This window comes from Lissotriton helveticus, chromosome 5_1 (genome assembly GCF_964261635.1).
Source record: "Lissotriton helveticus chromosome 5_1, aLisHel1.1, whole genome shotgun sequence".
Taxonomy (NCBI): Eukaryota; Metazoa; Chordata; class Amphibia; order Caudata; family Salamandridae; genus Lissotriton; species Lissotriton helveticus.
The window spans coordinates 1,774,759,077-1,774,776,975 of record NC_136065.1 but is presented as its reverse complement, the minus strand read 5'-3'; the positions used below and the strand labels follow the sequence as shown (position 1 = coordinate 1,774,776,975).

The following is a 17,899-nucleotide window of genomic DNA, read 5'->3' as shown; positions in this document are numbered from 1 at the left end:
GTTACATCGAGTTTCCAATCGCTGAACTTTTGAAGGAATCTCGAGTTCCAATCTGCTGAGATATTGGATTTCCCTGGGAGATATTCTGCCTTCAAAGCAATCTTGTGTTCCAGACAGAACATCCAGAGTTTCTTGGCCAGATCTGATAGGTCTGCAGACCTCGTACCACCGAGTCGGTTGATATAAGAGACTGCAGAAACGTTGTCCATCTTCAGAAGAACGGATCTGCCCTGAAGGGAGTGTCTGAAACTCATTAGAGCATAGAGACCAGCAGTCATTTCTAAAAAATGTATATGGTGAGAAGACTCTGAATGGGTCCATACTCCACCAGTGTCTTGGTCGAGGAGACGTGCTCCCCAACCGTAAAGGCTGGCATCTGACTCCAAAACAAAGTCCGGGGTTGAGCCGAAGATAGCCCTTCCATTCCAGGCGTCCAAATGGTCCAGCCATCAAGAGAGTTCCAGTTTCGCTTGTTGGTCTAGAGAAACAAGGTCCCCGTACCAAAGACCAGACCGAAGTGCATTGGCTTTCACCCTCTGGAGAGCACGGTAATTCAGTGGACCTGGGAAGATAGCTTGGATTGAAGAAGAAAGAAGACCCAGGAGCCTGGCCATTTCTCGGAGAGAGAGAGATTCTTGTCTCAGAACAAACCTGATCTCTCTCCGAATTTTGGCAATTTTCTTTTTGGGAAGTAAGAGGAGACAACTGGAGGTGTCCACAGTGAAACCTAGGAACTCTAGGGATTTTGAGGGTGTCAAAATGGATTTTTCCCTGTTTATAATGAAGCCGAGGTCCTCTATGAGGTCCATGGAGACCTTGAGATCTTCCAAGATTTGTGCATGAGTTTGAGACATGATGAGGATGTCGTCTAAGTAGATAATTAGTCGAATACCTCTTGCTCTCAGAATGGAAATGATCGTTCTCATGACCTTGGTGAAACACCAAGGGGCGGATGAGAGACCGAAAGGGAGAGCCTGAAATTGAAAGAGGTGACCGTCCCAAATAAACTGGAGAAATGGTTGATGTTCCTCGGCCATAGGGATGGTAAAGTAGGCGTCTTTTAAGTCCAATTTGACCAGCCAATCTCCGTGAAGGAGATGGTCTCTGAGAAGATGGATCCCTTCCATCTTGAAGTGTTGATAAACGAGTTATTTGTTTACTTCCCATAGGTTTATCACTGGTCTCCAACCTTTGTCCTTCTTCTCGACTAAGAAGAGGGTACTTACAAATGTCTTTTGCGACCAAGGTACCTCGATAATGGCACCTTTCTTGAGCATAGAGGAAACCTCCTCTCTGACGATTGTTAGATGTTTTAAAGGGAGGTCTAGAGGTCTGGATGTAGTGGTCTGGCAAGGAGTGTCTACAAAGTCTATCCTGAATCCCCGAACTGTCTCTAGAACCCACGGGTCCTGTGTAAATCTTTTCCAAACGTGAAAAAAAGAGTTTGAGTCTTCCCCCGACCCTGGGAGGTGAAAGAGAAGAAAGGGCACTTACTTTGAGAATTGTTGTTAGATGCTCCACGGGAGGAGAAGCCTCTGCCACGGGAACCGCGTCCTCGTTGAGGGTAAAATTGCTTGTTAGAGGGGTAGAAGCCTCTACCAGTGGCACATCTTCCTCTGCCGGATGAGAAGGGCCGGAAGATTCCACGGCCGGAAGAGCGGCCCCTTCTTCCGGCCTGCCCAAAAACACTTGTTGGAAAGACTCTTATCATGTTGTTCTGGGCCTTATCTGGAGCCGTGAAGGTGGCGACATATTTCCCGATTGTTTTGATCATGTCTTCTCCAAATAGGAGACCTTTAGGCTTATTGGAGGGCTCTTTTTCAGCGAGGTCCCCAAGTTTGGGGTTAATTCTGTTGAGGATAGTTTTTCTTCTCTCCATGTTAAGACTGGAATTAGCGTTCCCTAGGAGCACAATCGCCCTCTGGCTCCAACCTCTTATTAGCCCAATGTCAAGGGGAGTATTTGAAATATGAGATTCCTCTGCTAGATCGAGGATTCTGGTAAGTGGGCCGAGGATATCCAGGATGCGGTCTTGGCATACCTTAAGGGCTCTTTCGAGACCTTTCCTGGGATCCTTTCCCAGTTTAAATAAAAACTTTATCAGGTCTGGGTCTAGATTAGGGGTCTGGCAAACCTTATCGTCAATCCATGGTCTCGGGCATTCGGATCGCATGGTATTACGTGTATCTTTTTCGAGAGTATTCCTTAGCCACTTTGTAACAAACTTAGCGACATGGTCGTGAGGGAACCATTTAGAGCTGTTTGGGCGCGAGATATTGTTAGGGGAGAACATCTCTCCACCTAAAGGGTCAAGAATTGCGTCTTTTGAGGAGTCCGCCTCAGAAAGCGCGTTTAGATCCATGTCGTCCAAATCGTTATCATTAAGATCAAATACGAACTCGTCGTAAGGCTCGTCATAAACTTCTTCTACGTCGGAGTAGGAGTCTGAGTCAGCACAAGCACTGTCACCAGTTGTGCCGCTGTGGGCACCTGCCAAAACTGTGCCGCCAGGGGCACCCATCCTGATATTGCCGCAAGGGACACAAACACCTTTTGAGGCGCTATGGCCTCCCATACTGCGTGAGGTGCTAGGACCTCCCATGTCAACTGGGTTAGGGATACTACCAGTAGTGCCTAGATTGTGCTTGACTTTCTTAAGGGCTTTGGATAAGGAAGGTTCATGAGTTGTATCGCCTTCAATACTTAGCGCTCTTTTGTGGGACAGGACTTCTTTTAGAGTATCAATCATGCATGATCTCCTCTCTTTTTTAAGAAAATTCTTAAAGGAGTCGCTAGTGTGGGTAGGGGAGCTTGCGACAGCGTCGTCAGACTCCAAGTCAGACATAATGCCAATATATGTCTGATATATACCAATATATAAAGGGAATAAAGTGGTACAAAACAGTTTGTTATCTAGTGTTACAAATAGGTTAATTAGTGTACTCCAAGTTCTAGTAATCAAATGTACTTTTAGGAGTGTCTCAAAAGTTCAGTTAAAGTACTCCAATCAAATCTACTTTCTATTTAAATTTGTCCCTTTTTTTATTTATTTTTATTTTTTATATAAATTATTCCGGAAAACGATTCCACGTCTGAAATAAGGTAAGATAACCTTTCCGTTTGCCCTAGAAACGCATTTGGGCAAAGTTATGTGTGAAACCGATTGAAAAAAGCTGATCGTCAGTGAAAGAGGAGCTTCTCGCAGCAACTGACGTGCTCGAGGCAGGGAAACCACAAAGGAAAGAGGAATGACCCTTAGGTCCGCCGCTGCCGAGGGTCGTTCCTCTAATTCGGGAATGTATGCACTGCATGCATCGGGTGCTAGGAGCGCGAGGCATCTGGTGTTTGGAGCGCGAGGCAGGCAAACGGGTAAAGGGCTGAGAAGATTTCCCTGCTAATAATGATATTAACATGAACCATAAAAATCGCGCAACTACGCAGAACGCGGAGATGAGAGCGTGAGGGAGAAAATGCAACAAAAAAGAGACATAGGTGTCACGAAGGTGAGGGGAAGACAACCATAAATTGGAAGTCTTTAGGGAGGGGCGTTACGGTGAGGGTAACCAGACTTCAAAGGCGAGGGTTTAGAAGAGTTAAGCATGGCAAACATGGCAAACACTTAAAATATGAAAATAACCAGAAGTAAATTCCACAAAAACTTAAGAATTATAGTGTAGGTTAACAGTATATGCTCTAAACATATGGTCTAAACATATGGTCTAAACAATATCAATAAACAAATATAAAGAAGGCTTCAGTAAGAAAGGCAACTTATCTGTTTGAGAGCCGCATTTAAAAGAGGCTGATCTTCTCTGGCTCATGCCTTTTATGATGTCACTTTGTTCTTATTCTAGTCTTTGTGATGTAAGCGGCTGTTTGTGAGCTGCATTAAAAGATTAATGCATAATGTAGCCTCCTGTCTTGTAATGAATCCAATAAATCCAACACTGGTGTCAGTGTGGGTTTATCTATACTAAATATTTGATCCCAAATATCCCTATTTTCAGTGAAGCCATCATGTAGCTGGGGAACTTTTTTCACCAGTGCCCAGCTTATGTTCTAAAATGGCTTCCCTGGTCACTTGTACTGGCAGTAATAGAACTGACCAGCACAGGGTCATATCTGCTCATGCAGGTATTCCCTCACATGTAATCAGCAGCCCTGCCTGAGGGCTGTTGGGCCTGATGTAGGAGTGACTTACAAATATAACATGCAGTGTTATCGACATGGCACACAGGGATCTGTGGCGTGTTTTCACTTTTGTCTGCATCAAAACACAGCCTGCCATGGCAGTCTTGCATGTACTTGGTGAAGGGTCCCTAAGGGTGAAACAGTTTGTGCTGCAGACCTAAGGGACCCTCTTTAGAACATCAGGCCCTAGGGACCCGGGTACCATTTACTAGTGACAGAGGGTGCTAAAGGTTTTGCCAATTGGGAGAACAATTGTACAGCTTTTAGGGATAGAACACAGATACTGGGAACCTGGTTAGCAGGAACCAAGTACACTTCACTCAAAGTGTACTGGGGGGGGGGATGCAACAAAAGCACAGTTTCCTACATAGCCTCTTCTGCTGATACTTTTACTTTGCCTTTCAGCACCCTGTCCTTTAAAAAAAATGGAGAGGCTGACAGCTGCCATTTCCTGCCAATCTTATCCCTTTTCTAAAGCATTTTCTTACACCTCCTAATGCATTTTTTATTTACTGCTTCAAGTAGTTTCCACCATCTTGCATCAATAAATAAAAAATAGAATAAAATGTCAGTTGCATACATGTACATACTTCATTCATCATTATGGGCCTTAGTAGTGTTGTGACATGTAGGCATGTGTGTTTTTTGTTTTGCTTTTTGTGCACTGATGTTAGACCAGTGCAGTGGGGGCAGCATGTTTATAGTCCTGGGGTGGAGGTTTTTTTTTTACCAATACCCTTGTGGTTGAGAATACTTAATGGCTTTCTAGTTTGTTTCACTATGTCCTCATAACTGTGCTCTCTTTCTCTAATCCTATCTTGGGCATAAAAGAAAGCTGTATGTGTCTCTGAAAGGTAGGAGTCCATGTCCAACCTATGTACCTGCTACAATACATCGCGATATCCTTTTGTATTGGGGCAGGTAATATCCACGTGCACATTCAAGCTTCACCATTAAAGCTGTTCTTTAACGTGGTTGGAGATTCTTTCCTGACAACTGCTTCCATTATGCACTACACCTCTATGAAATACAAATGCAGTAGACTTATCGTTCAGTCTGTGCCAATAGGTTGCTATTGTTTCTCTTGTAGTGCCTGGCTTAGGGAACACTTCCCCAAAGGACATGGAAGGATTGCTCCCACTGATGAACATGGTTATATACTCCATTGACAAAGTCCGGAAATTCCGTCTTAACAGAGAGGTAAGAAGACTACTTTTTGGCTTCTGCATGTGCTTGACCCAGTCATTTGTTTTACAGTGAAACAGATTTTTGAACTTCACCTTTGAAAGCTGATGTCTGCAGTGGTTTTTATTTTTTTGGGAACATATTTTATTTGTCAAAATACACATAGAGCGGAGCTCTGTAACCCCAGAGGCTTCCGTAGCACCAACATACAGTTATCATGACTTTGACACTTTTATCATATACAAATGAAATACAATATTGAAGGGACTTGCAATTTCAATAATACAAAAGAAATTTAAAAAAAAATCCACCCCCCAACCAACCGCACTGTTAACCAAGCAAAGTCAAATCATACGGGTCCCATTTACTAGGGACTTACAGAGGTGCTAAAGGTCTTGCCAGTTGGGGTACAATTGAACCATTACGTTGCCTTAGGGAAAGAGCACTGGCACTGGGTGTGAAAAGGTGGGTTTTCTCGTTGCAGTACCCCCGCCCCCCACCCCCTTTTTTTTGCTGGATTTCTGATGCACTTTGACTTGATGTACCCTGGGTCCCTGCCAATCAGGCTCCCAGTGCCTGTGTTCTTTCCCCAAAACTACAACAAAATTGGCATCTCTGGCCACAGGTCATCCCCTGGTAAATGGTACCCAGGGCACTGTGACCAGAGAAGACCCCTAAGGGCTGCAGCACTTATTGTGCCACCCTTAGAGGCCCTGTACCCTGACACACACACACACTGCCTTTGCAGGCTGAGTGTCTTGGTGCAGAACCAAACAGAGTCAGCATGGCACACATCCCTGTGTGTCATGCCCACAAACACACATCCCCCTGGCGTACCTCAGTCACCCCTCTAGCTGGGTGCACTATGCCAGTGGTCTGGGCACAGGTGCATGAGCCCTGTGCCCCTACACTACCCAGGTCCATTCCTGGCACTGTAAGTGCAGTGCTGCCATTAAGAGTATATGGTGCTGGGAGGTTGTCATTACGAACTCCACAGCACCATAATGGCTACACTGAAGACTGAGAATATTGGTATCAAACCTCTCAGCACATTAAACCCGCACTGATTTAATGTAAAATGCACGACAGAGGGCAACTTAGTTGCCCCCTGAAACTAACCCACGACCCGTGTCTGGACTGAGAGGCTGCCTAGGCTGCCACCCAGCAGACATGTTGCTGGACCCCTGGGTAGAGAGCCATCTGCTTTCTTGGGCCTGCATCAATGCACATCCTGAGACGAGATGCTAGGTGTCCTTTCCCAGGATGGGCAGGGGAGGCTTCAAAGGCATGCCGCCTTTGTGAGCCTCTCCAGACCACTTGCTGTACTCAGCAACTGGTCCCCACCGGTTCTGACCCCCACTCTAGCGGGAAGACCGGCGGGAAAACCTAAGTGAGGAAAGGGGGTGTGCAAGCCTCTGCCAACCCCACCCCTCAGGTGGGAGAGGCAAGGTGAAGCACAACTCTGGCCTACTGCCAGCATGAGGATGGGGAGCCCTACCCATTCAGGACTAAGATCCTGTCCCCCTCCCACTGAAGAGTGGCAGGATAGGGGGTGTACTCACACCAGGACAGGGACCCATTGGTCCTTGACCTTTCCTTACCTGTAACGCCCCTAAATTTAGTACTTAGTAGCACCCTGAACCTTCCTTCCTCAGATCCCGATTCCGAAACAAGAACAAGAAGACGACCAGCAATGCAGCTGCTAACAAGAGGACAACACCAACTGACTTTTTCCCCAGCCCTATAGGCCTGTCGACCCTCAAACCTGCTACTGCTAAATCCCGGCATCTCCAGTGGTCAGCAACCTCGAAAACCCCGGAGGAACTGACTGCCTTGCTCATCAAAAGACTGGGACTCCCACGAGTAGTGGTACTGCTCAAACAGCAACAACCCCTTGTGCCAGCCAGGAACCGCAAATCCAGCACACTCTGCACCCGCCGAGCCCCGTCTGTGCCTGAGTGAACAAAGACCACGAGGACGTCCCCCCGGCGACTGTGACCACAAATCCATCACCCAAGGACCCTGCTCGACGCTCCTGACGACACCTGCAGCCTCACAACCACGGAGCCCTCCAACCGCAACCAGCAGAGGGTAAAATTTCCCGACACCAAAAGACACCCCTGCACCCGGTGCCCCACGGCCCCCTGTGCCCAACTCCTGGGTGTCTACCTAACCTACAGCTTCCCAGCAGACCTCTCGAAGTGCTGATGGTCGCACCTGAAGAATCTCTGTCCCCGAGCCTGCAGACTTAGTTCATCTTGCAGCTTTCCCATTGAAATACATTGGGCGCCCGACGGCCCAAAAGCACCCTGCACCCAGGGCTTTAAGTGGGATGAAAAAACTAGGGGGGCTCTCAAAGGGGCGTGGCCAAAGTAATTATGGGCGCGGCTTAAAAACACCAGCTAAAAATCTGTGCTAAGCAGAGTGTGCCGCTCGACCTATATTTTGCTGTGTCTGTCATTGCATCCAGATATATAATACAACAAGTAACATACCTACAAGAAGTCAGGACTATTGGCTTTGTCAATGGTTGTTAGTTGCATAAGAGAAATAAGCAGAAACTATGGCTTGTATATAATATTGAAAAAGTTTCCACCTGAAGCACTGTTGACACCACGACAATGTTGCTGCACCTGAGTTTCAAAAAGAGAAGGGAAATCCAGAGAGAAAATTACTCTCTTTAAAGGATTTCCCTTCTAACGCACACCTGGCATGACGTCATGCCGTAACTTCTCCACTAGTGAGAAGTGAGCAGTTTGAGCAGCGCACATCCGATGTGCCTGCTGTCAGTGCTGTCCGCTTGTGCCAGGGCACCAAACAGAGCCCGATAGAGACCCATTTCGAGGCCTCCTTTAAAAAACTGCCGGTGCTCAGACCCGGTGGGACCCGGCCCACTCAAAGCCCTGCCTGCACCCAGCCGCCCGAGTGCCACTGGAAGTGCAGCCTCTGTTCTATCCTACTTCCCCACTTGACCTGAGCAAGTGACCAGGAGCCCTGCTTCCACAGCCGTGTGGTCTGCCTGCTAGCAGCCACCAACCCTGCCCGCCATAGGCTAACATTGGGCCTACTCTGTCTGCACCCTGCTGCCCCTGTGCCACTGAGGGTGTAACAACTGTACCTACCTGACCCTGGGAGACCCCTGAGTGTTACCCCAGAACCGTAACTCTGCCAGTGGAGTACTTACACGAAAACCGATAGCTTGCATTTTCTCTATAGGGTAACATTGACTGGTTTTCACTTTGAATTTCTTCTAAGTGTCGAGTTTTGAAACTTTAAAATATTCACAAAAAATCATGTGATCAACAGAATTACTCACTGTTGGAAATGGGGGTTGCCCAAATCTCCTAGGGGGAAGCATGGCATCAAGCGGGCAGGCCAAACTTCGAGGACTTGTGAAGCATTCACGCAGTACCCACAGACGACACACCAATCGCACTACAAAAGAGTCACGACACCACCTTTGGTTGGAAAAAGATTAAGTTTAGTTATGTCTCCAACCTGCAAGGTAAAAAGGAAAAATACACTGGTAATCACAACAAGGCGCCAACTGGCGCCAGAGCCAAGTACATCATGGGGAATTATTTAGATGGGACAAAAAGGGTTGAGTCCAAAGTCCATGCTGGAAGGGAAAAGGTTAGTTAATTGAACATTAGCCCTGGAGCCAATCTGGCGGGGCCAACTCGGGCTCTCATCCTTAGGGGGTTGGCTGCAATTGCAAAATCCAACATTATGCATAACCACACCTCATGCGTTATAACGCCAATCCCCACCCCTGTAAGGGAAAACAGAGCATCACAGCACATTTAATATTAGACAGGAGCACCTGTCATGAATCAACCTGGCCGGCTCATTAACAAGGGGCATGAACAGGGGCCTGGAATAACTCGTCAGGCCAACAAGGGGCATTTATGCATTTAACTTGGGCCTGACTCTAGGCCTATGAACCTCAACCTAGGGCAAACCCTCCCCGGAGTATAGACATATAGATTAGATGTCAGGCCTACACATTTTAGGGAACATCAGGCAACAGGTAAAAATGTGCATTACATTAGGCATATCACCTGGCTATGCGTATCAAACATTTCCCTGGGGCCCCTACAACATTCTACATTTCCCCCATGGCCTTTATGATTAACCGGGGTCTCTGTAGGCAGTCCAGTAGGGCCTAACTGGTATCCTGTGATTAACTAATTCCCCAGCCAGAGGCTACTTTCATGGCCCAACAGTCACTCGGTTTCCCCCTGGGAGGGCGAACTCCCTCTGCGGCAGTTAGTCAAGGCCAATGGGGCCCAACCACAACTTTCCCCTTCTCGGGGGACGGGGGGTTTACCTGTCTCTTTTAAGGGCCCTCCAGGGTATTGTGGGCCAGTCAGGGGAGGCCCGCGCTACTCCGGCGCTTCCCTCGGGGCCTCCCTTCAGCTTCAACGTTGCCCCGGCCTTCCGGGGGCCTGCGCTGGCGGGTCAGGGCCTTCCTCCGATTTGCGCCGGCAGGTGAGCCTCTTGCTAAGCCCTCCGGCGATGTCAGTGGCGGGCGGGGCTCCGATGCACTTCCCGAGCCCCCGCGTGGGTATCTCTCCCATCCCGGGCCCTCCTCGGTGCTTGCCGGGCCCGGGGACCAATCAGGAGGGAGGCGCGTGGATGGCAGCCAATGGCGTGTACCGAGCCCCAGATCCAATCCGAGACTCGCTTGCGAGGGGCTCGGCCACGCGGCCAATCACTGCGCGGCGGGGGCGTGGCTTGACGCGCCCCCGTCACGTGAGGCTAGCGGGACGGCTTCCTCGGGCCTAGCGCGGCCCACTTCGAACTCCAGCGGCTTGACAGGAATTTTAATGGCGGCCTCTCCAAGGCTCCGGGGGCCGCCTCTAGGACTCTCCACACTTGGGCCCTGCGCAGCCCACTGCAGGATGGCGGCGGCCCTCTCCTGTTCTCCTCAGGGCAGCCTCAGCTGCGGCGGTGAGTGGGGCAGCAGCGCTTTCAGCGCGGAGAAGCTTCACAGCGCTTGAATGGCACACGATGCCAGCGCTTCTTAGGGGGCATGCAGCGCTCGGTCAGCCCAGCAGTTCCCGGGCAGCATAGCGCTTCAGCAGGCGGTCATAGCGCTTCTCAGGGGCATAGCGCTTCCAGGCAGCAATCACCAGTAGCGCTTCCAAAGGGTCAATTACTTCATAGCGCTCCGCAGGGCACAGGATACGGCGCTTTTCAGGGCACACAGTCTCTAGCGCTGATACCAGTGGCAGTAATCCTGGGCACAGAAGCGCGCTCTAACACAGCGCCTCACAACTTCACAGCGCTTCGCAGGGGCACACAAGATAGCGCTTAGAGACACTAATACAGCGCTTCTCTTCCCACAGCGCTGAGTAGGCAGTCCAGGGCTTCTAAGGACACGCAGCTCCTCCGAGTCCAACGCTCACGGGCAATGCAGCAGCAGCACTTCCAAAGGGGCCACAGCCTCCTGGGGGCACCAACCTCCCCAGACAGCGTCTGACAGGCGCACCTCACGGAGGGGGGGGCGAACAGTTCCACAGCCAGCCCCAGGGGCACACTCCTCACCTCCTGGGGGGTTCAAGCCCACAGCATTCCTCCTCTTCTGGGCACCTCTCTCCCTCAGCGCTGGCGTAGTACCCGGTCCAAACAGCGTCAGTGACCTGGATAGGGGCCCTCCCTTGTCAGGGGCCCATGGGGACAACAGAGGGGGGGTTTATAGGGGTGCAGGGCCCAGCTCACAGGCCCATGTGGCGGTAGCACCTCACAGCAGGTCCCCTCTCTTCTTTGTCCCAGCGCTGACTGACTCTCTGGTGACACTTCTCCCTATTTATACCCTCCTCCCAGGCAGTGCCAGGACCTTCTAGAATGTTGGCACATCTAGCCTAAACTGGTTCTAGGGGAGGGGGTGAGCACCCTGGGTGCCAGGCTTTCCCTCCAAAAGCTAGGGGTAGCTGGGTAATATTATCTAGTCCGCTGACCTATGTCAGTCCAGTGGCAAAACCCAGGGCCATGGCATCCATTTTAAAAACAATACATTTCAATCAGGTGCAGTTTTAAAATGGGGGATTTTACAAGTGCTCACATTATTTCAGGTAATTACATTTTTCACCAGGGGTCTCACACCACTCATGGCCTATACAGGTTTAATCCCATGGGGGAGACAATCTAGATAAGGGGGTCAAAAGCGAAAAATTTGGGGGGAAAAGGCCAAGTCCAACACTCACCTGTTACCAGGAGAGATCCCAGTGCTGGATCTTTGTGCCCACCACTGACCCTAAAAAGTGATTACAACTGTGATTTTCCGATAACCAGATTTTCCTCCATAGGATAACATTGCTTGGTTTTTACCAAAATTTCTTCTTCGTGTCGATTTTCAAAACATAAAAATATTCCTTAAAAATTGCCTGTGTAACAAAAACGATTTTTTCAACTTTTTACAGAAAATGCACCAGGGCTGAATCCAGGATCCAGCCCTGAGTAAGAAAAACATTTGTAAAGTGATTTTATTGCATTTACTTAAAACTTCCCATTGAGCTCAATTTTATTATTGTGTTGCATATTGCAACAACTGTATCTATTGCATTGAAAAGTCTATTGCTAATTGAAAGGATTCAACTGTAGCATCTCGTTCTGAGAAGGTATTTTTATACATACTTGTGGTTCTAAAATAAAACAATATATTTTATATACAAAACAATTGGCCTAGAGTTCAGTTCTTGAGTGTGTGAGACCATTTGCTGACTGGGTGTGTACAACAAATGCTTTACACTGTCCTCTGATACTGCCTTACTGCTCGACCAAGCTACCACTTTAGAGAGTAAGGTTATATCTAACTTCAACCTCTGCCAAACCTTTGGGGACTGTGATCTCTGTGCACACTGAACCTTACTTTGGTGCAGTATATACTAAGCCACTTTCTTACACTTGGGACCTGGTTAGCAAGAACTCGGTGCACTTCGGTCAAAATTGAATCAAATACCAGGCAAAAAGTGGGGGTGGCTGTTAGGGTTGAGGTTTCCGAAGGGTTTGATAGTTATTCCCTCAAGTAGGATATACCGAGAGAACCTATGTCTAATTTGTAACCAACCCGTGGCTACGGTGGGGAGGGAGAAATACCCTGTTCGAGGCATAGAAGCTGTAGATCGTATACTTGTGCATGGATCGCCATCTGGTGTTGGGCTTGGATGTTTGCACTTTGTTTTTGTCTTGGAAGAAGTCTTTGTAGTCACGAGGTAGGTGACTCCGCCTTAGGGCGATAGAGCCCATGGCCATCTACTCCATCTCTGGATTGTTTTTTTCCGCCATTGGGTTAGATGTGATTTGCTGCGCTTTGGGTCGGTGTCGGTTTTGAACCCCCTTCGACGCGCAATCCCTCTCCACTCTACGGTAGTGTCTCCATCGTGTTTACCTTTCGACACGCATATACAAAACAAACTCCTCGATCTTCGACTTGGGCCTATTTGCGCCGACCGCATCTGCAGTCAATGGAAAGGACTCCTTTCAAAAAATGCCCCGGGTGTAGTGCTAAGTTCCCACACACTGACTTGCACAAGGTTTGTTATCTCTGCCTCTCCCCGGAGCACGAAGACCAGAACTGCAAGGTGTGAGAAAGTGCCATCTTTCTTGCATTGGTATGCCCCCACTTTTTTCTGACTGCTGATGTGCTTTGACTGAGTGTGCCCTGGGCTCCTGCCAACCAGGTACCCAGGGCCTGTGTTCCTTCCCTAAAACTGTGTTGAACTAAAACCCAATTGGCATCTCTGGCCACCTGTCAGCCCCTAGTTAATGGAACCCTAGGTACCCAGGCCATGGTGACTAGAGAAGACCCCTAAGGGCTGCAGCACTTATTGTGACACCCCTAGGGGCCCTGTACCCTGGCACCCACACCCTGCCTTTGCAGGCTGAGTGCCTAAGTACAGAACTAAACAAAGAGTCGACATGGCACACATCCCTGTGTGCCATGCCCACAAACCCACTGCCCTGGCATACACCAGTCACCCCTCCAGCTGGGTGCCCTATGCCAGTGGTGTGGGCACAGGTGCATGAGCCCTGTGCCCCTACAGTACCCATGGCCATTCCTGGGCACTGTAAGTGCAGTGATGCCATTAAGAGTATATGGTGCTGGGAGGTCGACATTACGAACTTCACAACACCATAATGGCTACACTGAAGACTGACAAGTTTGGTGTCAAACTTCTCAGCACATTAAACCCACACTGATGCCAGTGTGGGATTTAAGGAAAAATGCACCTCAGAGGGCATCTTAGAGAGGCCCCCTGAAACCTAACCACAATCCACGTCTGGACTGAGAGGCTGCCACACAGCAGACATGTTGCTGGAGCCCTGGGTGGAGAGCCCTCCGCTCTCATGGGCCTGCAACAATGAACATCCTGGGCGAGGTGCTAGGTCTCCTCCCCCAGGATGGACAGGGGGACTCTTCAAAGGCCTGCCGCCTCTGTGAGCTTCTCCAGACCATATGCTGTACCCAGCAACTGACCCCCACAAGTCCTGCCCCCACTCTGGCGGGAAGACTGGCTGGAAAAACTACGTCAGGAAGGGGTGGGGGGGTGCCAGCCTGTGCCAACCCCACCCCTCAGGTGGGGGAGACGAGGTGAAGCACGAACCCGGGCTCAGGCCATCTTGAAGATGGGGAGCCCTGCCCAATCACAGCTAGGCTCCTGCCCCCCTCCCACAGGACAGGAGCAGGCTAGGGGGTGTACCCACCCCAGGACAGGGACCTATTGGTCCCTGCCCTTGCCTTCCCTGTAACGCCCCTAAATTCAGTATTTAGGGCTCCCTGAACCTTACTTCCTCAGATCCCGATACGAAAAGAAGAAAGAAGATCAAGAGGAGGAAGACCCTCCGTGCGGCTGCTAACAGGGCGACCACAACTGACTTGGCCCCAGCCCTACCGGCCTGTCGATCCTGAAACCTGCTCCTGCCCAAACTCCGGCGACTCCAGCGGACAGCAACCTTGGGACACCCAGAGGACCTGCCTGCCTTGACCCTCTTAAAGACTGTGACTCCCATCAGCAGAGGCTCTGCTGCAACAACACCCCTGGTGCCAGCCAGGAAGCTCCGTAACAGCCCACTCTGCACCCGCCGAGCCCGACCCGTGCCCAAGTGATCCAAGACCACGAGGATGTCACCCCGGCGACTGGGACCTGAAGTCCAGTGCCCAAAGACCCTCCTCGATGAACCAGACGACACCTGCAGACTCCGAACCAGGGCCCCTCCAACCGCGACCAGCCGAGGGTAAGCTTTCCCAACACCTAAAGACACCCCTAAAGCCCCCTGTGCCTACCTTTGGGGTACCTACCTGTGCTCCAAGATCCCAACTTACCTCTCGAAGTGAAGAGTCTCCGTATCCGAGCCTGCAGCCTTTGTTCGTTTGTGACCTTTCCCATTGAATGACATTGAGCGCCCGACTGCTCAAAAGCACCCTGCACCCAGCCGCCCGAGTGCCGTTGGCCGTGCCACCTTTGCCCCATCCTACTACCCCATTTGCCCTGAGCAAGTGACCAGGAGATCAGCTCCCACAGCCGCGTGGCCGGCTAACCAGCAGCCACCCACTGGAGGCCTTTGCCTCCCACTGGATAACATTGGGCCAACTACCTCTGCACCCGGCCGCCCCTGTGCCGCTGAGGGTGAACCAACTGTACCTACCTGACCCTGGGGACCCCTGAGTCTATGTCCAAAACCTTAACTTCACCAGCCGAGTACTCACCTGGAAACCGGTAACTCACTTACCTGCCATTGGATAGCATTGACTGGTTTGACTCGAAAAATCTTCTAAGTGCCTACTTTTGAAATCTTGAAATATTCCTATGAAATCAGCCGGGTAACTGATTCCGAAGTACTCACCTGTGATCAGGAGAGACGCCAATACTGTACCTTGTAGCCCATTATTGAACCACAAAAGTAATCCGAACCGGGTTTACCCTTAATCTGTATTTTCTCCATAGGAATCCATTGACTGCTTTTCTATGAAATTTCTTCTGTCTACTTTTGAAAACTTGAAATATTCTTTAAAAATCATGCGAAATACTGAAACGTAATTACTTACCTGTTTTAAATTGAGACCCCAGTGCTGGACTCAGGAGCCCAGTACTGGATTACAAAAGTAACAAGATTGTACTTTACCTGCAACCTGAATTTTCTCCCATTGGATAACATTGCCAGATTTCTGTTGAAAAGTTTCTAAGTGTGAACTTTTAAAATAGCTTTATATTTCTGAAAAATCTCTGCAATAACTAAAACGTTTTTACTAAATTGGTTTCAGCTTAGACCCCAGGAATTAATCTAGGATCCAGTCCTGGAACTCCCAAAGTAATCTACAAAGAAATCAACCGTGTTTATATAGGAAAAACCATTGAGCTCAATGCTAAATTGTGTGTAGAATTGTGTTGCCTGCTGCAACCCCTGTACCTATTGTGTTTACAAAGTTTATTGCCTTTCTGCAAAGTACTCATCTGAGAACTCTCATATTGAGAACAGTATATTTTGATACCTGTTGGTTCTAGAAATAAAGCAACTATATCTTTGATATAAAATCACTTGGCCTGGAGTTCAGTCTGTGAGTGTGTGAAACCCTTTGCTGACTGAGCGTGTACAACAAATGCTTTACACTGTCCTCTGGTACTGCCTTACTGCTCGACCAAGCTACCACTTTAGAGAGTAAGGTCACACCTGGCTTTAACCTCTGTTATACCTCTGGGGTTTGTGGACTCTGTACATACTGTACCTTATTCTGGTCCAGTATATATAGAGCCACTTTCTCACACAAGGCCTGTGCATTGTTCAGGTCGAAGAAAACCATCCGTGATCATCAGGCTTAACGTCCCGTCTTGCGGAAGCAGGTCGATTCTGGACATCTTCAGAGCAGATCCCAATGTCCTGCTGGAGCAACAAGGTGATGAAGAATGCCAACGACTCTGACGTCGAAGGGGAGACAGTCACCTCGGCTCAGCAGTCCGTGAGTACCGAAACCCCCCTCCCAAAAACCAAACCTAAGGCTCCGGTTACACCCTCGGGCTCAGGTCAACACCGGCAACATGTCTCAGACGCCCCTCCTTCAGGCCCGGCTATGAAACCTAAAAAAAACCTAAAGAGCCTCCTGCTCGAGCCTACTCCATTCCGGTGCAAAAAAGTCACCTTCGGCACAGAAGCACCAGACCAAAGATGTGCCATGCCCTTCTTCGTCGACACCGAAGACCGCCTCGCCGCGAAGCCCTCGGCGTCTAAACATACCAAGGGAAAACATTCAGAACCGAAAAAATCTTCGGAGCCAAAAAAGTCTCGGAGCCACAAACTCCTAAAACAAAACCTAAGGAGTCCAAGACCCCACAGAAACTCGGTCCAAAGAACATTATGACCCAAAATCTTCGGCACCGAATATTTTTTTTTACCCACACAGGCTGTACCTGATTTTTGAGATCCAAAACAAAAAACACTTTTTATTGACCCAGAGACTCGCAAAGTCTTCGCCAAGCCTCTAAAAAAGAGAAAACTGGACACTTCAGAGGAATATGAAATAACCTTGAAACGAAAGGAGATGAGTACTAACACCTTCCCACTTCCTTCTCCTCTTCCAGCTGATTCAAATCTTCTAATTTCTCCACCACACTTCCCACAACATACTTTTTCACCTCAAACATCAGATGAGGATGATCATACCGATGGGGGTGGGACTATAGATCCAGATGGGGATGATGCAAATACTATCCCACACGACGTAGACCCTTCGGATGACTACAACACAGATCTCGACCCACATAATGACCCCAACCTCTATACATCTAGGCCAGAGCTTTCCAAACTGTGTGTCGCTACACAGTACTGTGTCGCCTGCAAATGGTGGGTGTGTCGCGGGCACTTAGCACATAACTTCTGCAAATTAAAAGGCATTCCTAGACAGAGTGTCTAGTAATGCCTCTTAATTAGCAGCAATTATGTGCTAATGGTGTATGGTCTATGGTCTTTTGAAGACCTGTGAAGTACTCGGGTGCGGCTGTGTGTGTGTGCCCGGGAAGCTGGGGTGAGGTGACAGGCAGAGGGAGACGGAGGGAGGGAGACGGAGGGAGACGGAGACGGAGGGGGAGGAAGACGGAGGAGGAGGAAGACCGTGGGAGACAGAGAGAGAGGGAGGCAGAGGGAGGGAGTCCAGGATAGAAAAAATGGAGGGAGAGGGAGACAGAGAGAGAGAGGGATAGAGAGAGAGAGGGATAGAGAGAGAGAGGGATAGAGAGGGAGACCGAGAGAGAGGGAGACCGAGAGAGAGGGAGACCGAGAGAGAGGGAGACCGAGAGAGAGGGAGACCGAGAGAGAGGGAGACCGAGAGAGAGGGAGACCGAGAGAGAGGGAGACCGAGAGAGAGGGAGACCGAGAGAGAGGGAGACCGAGAGAGAGGGAGACCGAGAGAGAGGGAGACCGAGAGAGAGGGAGACCGAGAGAGGGAGACCGAGGGAGACCGAGGGAGACCGAGCGAGAGAGGGAGACCGAGGGAGGCAGAGAGAGGGAGGGAGGCAGAGAGAGAGAG

The 17,899-nt window shown here is 49.6% G+C and overlaps 1 protein-coding gene across 4 annotated transcripts in view; it reads left to right on the top strand.

Annotated features, from left to right (window-relative positions):
* The window catches only part of CCDC47 (coiled-coil domain containing 47), a 353,169-nt gene that overhangs the window by 265,801 nt on the left and 69,469 nt on the right, over positions 1-17,899 (top strand). For all 4 annotated transcript variants that reach the window (XM_078645050.1, XM_078645051.1, XM_078645052.1 and 1 more), the window contains exon 11: positions 5,282-5,391. In XM_078645050.1, the coding sequence (XP_078501176.1) occupies positions 5,282-5,391 (110 nt within the window). The remainder of the gene's footprint in view (positions 1-5,281; positions 5,392-17,899) is intronic.